This window comes from Typha latifolia, chromosome 3 (assembly GCF_019914945.1).
Source record: "Typha latifolia isolate L0001 chromosome 3, TyphaL0001v2, whole genome shotgun sequence".
In the NCBI taxonomy this organism is placed as follows: domain Eukaryota; kingdom Viridiplantae; phylum Streptophyta; class Magnoliopsida; order Poales; family Typhaceae; genus Typha; species Typha latifolia.
The window spans coordinates 11173775-11182172 of NC_133088.1; the positions used below are offsets into that span (position 1 = coordinate 11173775).

General features: G+C 34.6%; 1 protein-coding gene across 1 annotated transcript; it reads right to left on the reverse strand.

Annotated features, from left to right (window-relative positions):
- Positions 1-1057: 1057 nt before the first annotated feature.
- Positions 1058-5789, reverse strand: LOC140783553 (ruBisCO large subunit-binding protein subunit alpha). Its single transcript, XM_073130462.1, has 8 exons — positions 5613-5789; positions 5299-5467; positions 4955-5076; positions 4588-4795; positions 4294-4439; positions 3872-4178; positions 1634-2085; positions 1058-1560 (listed from the first exon to the last, which is right to left on the reverse strand). The coding sequence occupies exons 1-8, from the start codon at positions 5667-5669 to the stop codon at positions 1270-1272; spliced, it is 1752 nt and encodes a 583-aa protein (XP_072986563.1). The 5' UTR covers positions 5670-5789; the 3' UTR covers positions 1058-1269.
- Between the last annotated feature and the right edge of the window lie 2609 nt (positions 5790-8398).

The following is an 8398-nucleotide window of genomic DNA, read 5'->3' on the forward strand; positions in this document are numbered from 1 at the left end:
TCGTCGGTGAGCCTCTCTATCTCTCTTCTTCCTTATCTTCTTACTCTCTCTCTCTCTCTCTCTAGCTCCCTCTCTTATTATTTCTTCTTAGGGCTGCCGGAGGACCGAGCCACAAGCGAGAGGTTGACCGTTGAGTAGCCACCAACGGCCGTCCCTCCCTTGCTGTCCAGCCATCGGGCTACGGGCAAGCGTAGGACTCAAGCTTTCGAGTCGGGTTGTGCGGGCAAAGGCCTAGCTCATGCCATCTATTACCTTTTCGGGGTTGAGTCGGGAGGTCTAAACCAGGCTCGGACCGGGCTTAGCTTGATTCAAACCAATCGAGTTCGGACCGGGCTTGGGTGGGTCAGGCCTAATAAGCACCTCTACTGTCCTAATAGCTAATAACAAAATTATACCTCCTATCAGCAGTCCTCGTTTATAATGAACCAAAGTGACTCATAGGCCCATCAATTCTGACTACCTAAAGCAGCTTAAATGTATGTGGCCAATCCAACCTAAGCAAGTTGGAAAAAGCTGAGACCAAATATTATTAAACCATCAAAATAACCATCTCGCTGCATGCTCTCCTTCAATTAGGTGCATCCGTGATCCGTGCATGCTTTTCTTTTATTAAAAAAATATATACTTGCATGCTAACATCTTGGTCAAGTTGGTACCGTCCACAGAATCATTCATTTTATACAATTTCTTGGCCATTTACTAACATTCTTCTAGTAAGAAACTTCGAAGAAGACAATATATTATTAGTTTGGGGCATGTGTTACGCACATGCTTAACAAAGAATAAAGAGCTGTCATCCGCAATAAAAGCTTCCGGTTCATTCCAACAATGACTATTTTTTTATTCTAAAACATAACTTCTTCCCCCCAAATAATAACTAAAGATCATAGAACTCTATTCAAGAATACAAATACTATAAACTAAAATTACATTTTATACTATACACTAATTATATCTATTAAAAATATTTTTATTTTTATTTTTTCTTTACTTTATATCACATCAAAAGAGAGCTGGTATTTCAACATGAGACTACACTAAGTTCAAGTAACAGAAATCAACAAAACAAGATACGTTGAATTGATAACACGAGATATTGTTCCTAGAATAACATCATTTGTTTATCCATAAGGATCATAACATTGCAAAACAGTAAATCTAAAAAATCCCGAAGAAGAGATGTAACAAACAAGTTTAAGCTGCTGCCACATTCTTTCCCTTCTCAAAATGTACTCTACCATTTGTCCAACTGAGCTGAATCACCTGTACTTAAATGGAAAGAGCCCCCTCTGCTGGTCCAGCTACGGGAGCCCTCGGCTTTGGCTTCTCTACAACGATAGCCTGCGTTGTCAAGACCATCCCGGCCACTGAGGAAGCATTCTGTAGCGCGCATCTTGTGACCTTAGCTGGGTCAATGACACCGGATTCCACCAAATTCTCATACTTATCGGTCATTGCATTGTAACCCACTTCCCACTCGCTGTCCTTAATTTTCTCCACCACCACTTCTCCTTCCACTCCAGCATTATGTGCTATCAAGGCTGCAGGTGCCACTAGTGCCTGTACAAATTTCATATGTAAGACTAGATGCTGTAAATATTTAACCTTGATATAGAGATCTTTGCAAAGTTACCTTCTGTATGATGTCAGCCCCAAGGCGTTCATCGGCATCTTCGATCTTGTCCTTAATGGCAGGAACACAGGTTGAGAGATGAACATAGGCTGCACCACCTCCAGGTACAATTCCCTCCTCTATGGCTGCAAAAGTAGCATTCTTGGCATCCTCAATCCGGAGCTTGCGGTCTTCAAGCTCTGTCTCTGTTGCAGCTCCAACCTTGATGACAGCCACACCACCAGAAAGTTTTGCAATTCTCTCAGCTAATTTCTCAGAATCATAGACTGAGTCCGTCTCAGCAAGCTCCTTCTTTATCTGTGCAATTCTAGCCTGTATCTCATCTTTAGTGGCTGCATCTGCAATTATGGTCGTGGAAGATTGTGAGACCGTAATTTTCCTAGCTGTGCCAAGCTGCTCCACTGTTGTATTCTCTATCAATAAGCCAAGATCCTTTGCTTGGAATTCAGCACCTGCAAGATAAAGAATATAATAAGTCTTCTAAAAGTATGACTTATCAGATAACAAAGGTTGAAATGTAAGTACAGATCAGGCCAAAAAAAAATGAAAGGAAAATATAAAGAGAAAAAATGGTTCAGATTAAGAAGATAGATCCTTAAATACTGATAAAAAAAACAGTTTGATGCTTTCTTTCCACAGTTAACTTGTAACACCAAAATGTTATTAGTTTAAGGCTGTCATTCCAATTTCTAGAATTTTTATGTTAACCCAGGATGTAGAAGTGATACCCACAGCATAGGTTCAGTCATGGACACAGAATAGACCTGCCCTCAGCTATGCATGCGTGCTTGAGCATCTCGCACATTGCCCATTCTGGTCCATCAGCTCAGCACATGTGCATTGTGCATCTTGATAACAAGCTCAATAAACAAAACTGATACTCAGCTACTGCCGATAACCTGATAAAGCATTACCATTTGAAACAAGCACACACACACATACACAAAGGGGAAAAAAAAGCAATCCTATTTACTTTAGCCACATTTGTTTTAGGAATAAAGTCAATTCTAGAATAGGTATTCATCTTTATTATTTTCAAAATAAGGTCTTTATTTTACGATTCTTATATTCACTTATATTCTAGAATAAGAATGTAATAATTTTCTAATATAAAATAAAAAAATATATATAAAAACAAATATTTTATTTTTTTATAAATTATCATAAATACTATTTGATTTGATATTTATGATATCAAATCAAATATCATAAAAATTGAGGTAAATTAGTAATTAGATTAGTATATGGTATAAGATATAATTTTAATAAATAATGTTTGTATTCTAGAATAAAATTATTATTATAATAAATAGCTATATTCCAAAATAAGAAAAAAATTATTTCTGAAGTTAATGGAGGCTTGGATAGAAACAAGCACCAAGACCAACAGTATGTAGAGAAAAAGGAGCTGCTCAAAGAAATTCTTTAGATGAAAAGGTATTAGAAACGTACTTTAAGGGTGGCCAACTATCCAAAAATATCTAAACCCAAGTACAGCAACCGAGACCCTGAACTCTGAAAGAACAGAGCAACTTGCCATCCAAAAAAGAAAAGGAAAAAATCAAATAAAAAACTTTTGATTGTAAATTAGGCACTAGTAAAGGTTTTTTAAACTAAGTACTTTTTAAGAATAATTAAGTCTTCCTCCAAAAAGAATCATCATCCAACACTGCAGTAAAACTATCTTATGGAACCTTATGAGCAAAACAAATTATATGCTTGACAAGAATTACCCATCCTATCCCTTTGACTGAACAAAGTTGCCCCCTAACCTTTTGAACAAGACAGAATGTTTAAACAAGTCATTGAAGGAAAAGAGAAAAATCATTATACTACAACTGGAACAAGAGTGAGATTTTACTTGGACATTGGTGGGTCATACCACAAGAAGATAAGAGCAACTTCCTGTGGACAGGAAGAAAAAATGCTATCCATTACTCACCAAAGAGTGAAACTACATTACAAACTGTTGGTTGAATTACAACCATATAAGTTTGCACAAATATTAAAATGAAAAAATAATATAAGGAAAAAAAATCCATCATCAAACCTCAGGACTGCAGTGCTATAAAAAAAATGAAAAATATTAGGCAGTGTACTAGAACATAACTGCCCTAGAATGTTATGGACATAGATAGCAAGCACTTTACTATTATAGAAAGATAGTACTCGCAAAGAATTCTTCAGGAAAGCAACCATCATGCAAAGAAATGAATATAGCATAATCATCACTTTTACCTGTCACAATGGCAATATCCTGAAGAAGAGCCTTCCTTCGCTCGCCAAAACCAGGAGCTTTGATTGCAGCAACATTGAGAATACCCCGCAGCTTGTTAACGACAAGAGTTGCCAAAGCCTCACCTGTTATATCCTCAGCAATAATGAGAAGAGGAGCTCTCAATTGTGTGGTCTTCTCCAACAAAGGAATTATTTCCTTTATAGTTGAGATCTTTTGATCAGTCACAAGTACTCGAGCATTCTCAAACTCAACAAGTAACTTCTCAGGATTTGTAACAAACTGTGGGGAGACATAACCTCGGTCAATCTGCAAAATGGTTAAAAACACTTATGGAGGAGAGAAAAAAGGCAGACATAAGGAATGTGCCTCAATTTGATATACATAGGAATAATAATTTAAAGCTTCAAAACTTGCACCAGACCTCCATTCCTTCTTCAACATCAACAGTGGTCTCAAATGATGAGGAAGACTCAATTGAAAGAACACCATCAGGACCAACTTTATCAATTGCATCAGCAATCATGGTTCCGATGAATTCATCATTACCAGCTGAGATAGAGGCAATAGCTGCAACAGAAAATACATAATACATTAAATATATGATCTTTAGTTATATGCAGCAACCATTTAGACACCATTAGATAAGATAAATATGATAAAAGAGTTCGCAGGCACGTCTAAAACAATGACATGTAACTTCATATTTCATAGGTACCTTTGATATCACCGCGTCCCTTGACAGGTCTAGCTTTCTTCTCAAGCTCTTCCACTAGACCCTGCACAGTTTTATCAATTCCCTTCTTAATTGAGACGGGATTCGCACCAGAAGTAACACTCAAGAGACCCAACTTAATGATCTCCCGAGCAAGAACTGATGCAGTCGTAGTACCATCACCAGCTGAGTCATTGGTCTTACTAGCAACCTTCAGTATAATAGAGCACAGAGCATCCATTAACTCATTTTTTCATTCTACTCAAAAATATATATATAAAAGATAAAAAAGAGCATGCAGGGCTATCAGAACTAGACATCAGCTAACACAATTTCGAATAAAAGATTGTAGCAGAAAAAAACTGTTTACCTCACGAATCAAAGCAGCACCGGCATTCTCCATTGGATCAGCAAGCTCGATAGCCCGAGCAATTGTGACTCCATCGTTTACTACTTTCGGGTTCCCAAACTCATCCAAAACAACATTCCTCCCTTTGGGTCGTAAATTATCAAAAACAAATTAATACAGGGCTCCGTTCAAGTAAACATAACAGCAACTAAACAAGAAATCGCTCTTTGGTGTCCTTAATACTAAGAAAACTGATAAATCATAATAAAATACTGTACAGTAAATAAACAAAATATTGCTCTTTTTAAGGTCCTTAAATAATGAGACCACCAACAAGAGATGAAAGAAGAAAGAACCCAAATCACCTCTAGGTCCAAGGGTTACCCCGACGGCATTTGCGAGCTTCTCGACACCAGCCTGGAGAGCAGACCTGGAGCTCTGGTCAAAAGCAATGTCCTTTGCCGCCGCACGAACCACCAATTGCCTGCGACCATTGGGTCTCTGCCCGGGACTAGCTCTCCTTCCCAAAAACTCCTGTTTCATCAACGAGAACGCAAAACGTTCAGAATAATGGAAGTGGTTTCTCGAGAAGAAGCTACAATAACCATGAAATCACCTCCAACAGACCTCAAAAAAGGAAATGGAAGAGAGAAATAGTAAACGAGAGAAGGGATGAGACCTGGCGAGGGGAGGACCGGAAGATAGAGGCGGCGGAGATTCCACTGGCTGCGGCCATCTTGGAGGGAGAACCGAGAGCTTTCTCACTTCAAGAGGGAGAGGGAGAGATGAAGGTTTTGGGGAAGGATAAGGTGAGAGATGCAAAGCAGTATGGAGCGGGGGTTGGGGCTGCGTTTTTGTAGTGTGGTAAAGAAGGTTGGAGAAGAGTGAGGTTTGGAGCTTCCAGAAGATTCGGGGTTTGGCTGCCCACACTGTGCTAAAATTCCAACTTAGTCCACAATGAGATTAGGTTGTGGTCAATTGGGTTAGGGGCCTTAAAAGAATGAGAGGTCACATGTTCGTTACCATTTTGTAATAAAATGTAATTGCCTCTAGTTGTTATTGTTTCAAAAATTGTAACGGCCCCTCTAAAATTATAACTCCACGAGCACGTGCATGCATGCCCACACAGTGACACTGGCATAGGATAGACGAGATCATTACAAGAAGATAAACATGTAGTCAAAATAATTTATATTGAAAATAAATCATAATATCAGCCAAATAAATATATTAATATATAATTATCTAAATTTATAATAATTATGCTAGATTATTAACTAATTTGGCAGGATTTTACACATACTAAGATAAAATCATCAAAAAATAACTAATGCAACTATTACACGAGTGAAATATAATTCATCATGTATTGTGCAAATCATTGTATAATACAATGGAATACAAATATATACAACATCGGTATAACTCAATTTCTATATAAGTTATCTTCTGTACTATCCCACATCTAGCTCACATCATATCCGTCCAAAATGTTCCTTCAGGATATCTCAAGTCGCTATCAAATACCTCATATCTAGGAGATTAAAAAAAAGAGTCATGAGATAAATGCTTAATGAATATATTATATCTCTAATCAGTGATACTAAGAGAAAATAAATTATGTACTAAATAATATAAATCAGAGATGAGCATCATGCCATACATAAATATATAAATACATCATCCATAGTATATAAACAAAGAATAAGTTATGTCATAAATAAGCATGTGCATATATCCTCAACAACATATATATTCTTGTTTTCTTTCCTAAGAGAAGTAGAAAAATATATATATTTTTATATTTTATAAATAATATGAGATCTCTGTGCAATTAATGCCCGAGATATTCTCAAATTTGGTGTAACAATACTTTTAAAATTTTGAAAAAAAAAATTGGGTGAATCTAAAAAATAAAAGTAGAATAAGTAAGGGTACAAAAATATAAACTATAATATTTTACGAATCACCCATTTAATTTCAGCCTATATATTTAAAATATGGCTAATAATAATACATTATAATAATATTATAATATTATGATATTTTTTAATAGTATTCAAATGCTACTAATATATTCTTTTAGCGGTATTAGACAAAATATGCTAGCATATAATATATATATGCTACTAATATATTCTCAAACCCTTTTCTTCACATCTTCATTTTGCAATCTAGCTTCTTCAAAATCACCTTGCTCTAGACAGTAGAGGGGGAGGAGTAGTTTGGGCAAGCAACGGATTTCTATGCAACTATATACATGTACAACATAGATTATTATTGTATGTCTACCTTGTTTATAATCAACTAATAGTTTTAGTATATGAGAAGATTGATTGTGGCAACAAGGTGGGGGTCAGATTGTAAAGGTATCAAAGATGGATATTAATCAAACAATCACTAAAATGTCAAGATATTATTTAAAAATTTCTCTTGTATTAAATGCTCGTTGATTATCAAAGTTAATCAGAAAGACATTCAAGAATTTTTAAAGGGTATACCTTGTTATATGCATACAAAACTAATTATGTAGGTATTCATGGAATTAGGATCTTTAGAATGCATGACATAAATGTGGGAAAAAAGAAAACCAAAGTACACTCATGATTACTTCATAAGATTATTTTTTTTCTATACATCTCAGCATATTCATTCAATTTAAGTGAAAGCAAATAAATTTTGATTGGCAGTTTGCAATACAATTTTATAAAGCATATAAATCAAATGATAATTTTAAATGTATAGTAATGCAGGTAGTATTTTAAAACACATCACGCCAAACAACTGTGTATTTTTAAAACAAAAGATTCATACCATCTTGAATGATTTTAATTTCAGGTTTCATATTCTGTCTCCATCCAATGTGTTGCATTGTGCAAAAAATTCATACTAACTTAAATGATTTTAATTTCAGGTTTTATATTCTGTCTCCATTCAATGTTATTAGAGTGTTTCTTTTGTATCGTAGAGTTAATTGTGTATAAATCGATTTAATAAGGATCTAACGGTTAGGATATACTACGAATGCAAAAATAAAATAAAAGATATTACCGGTTTAATAGGTAATTATTATTTTTTAAATATATTATCTTGCACATTATTTTTTTAATAATTATATTATCTTAATATTTTATTAAGTAAAAGATGTATATATTTTTAACTGAGAGTAATGTATGTGTATCAAAATAAGAATATTGATGTCTTTTTATAATTAATTTGATGAAAATTTTATTAAATTTTATCTCTTTGATTATTTTTTATTATTTACACACACACACACACACATATATATATATATATATATATATCTCTCATTAGTTTAAGATTAATTTAAATTTAAATTGTTTAGTATTAAATAACATCTCCTATAATTAAGGCATAATCATATCTATCACAATTATATTTAAGAGAGAAGGATTAATGGAAAAAAGAATGTGTAATTAAAAGTAGTTAGAAACACATAAT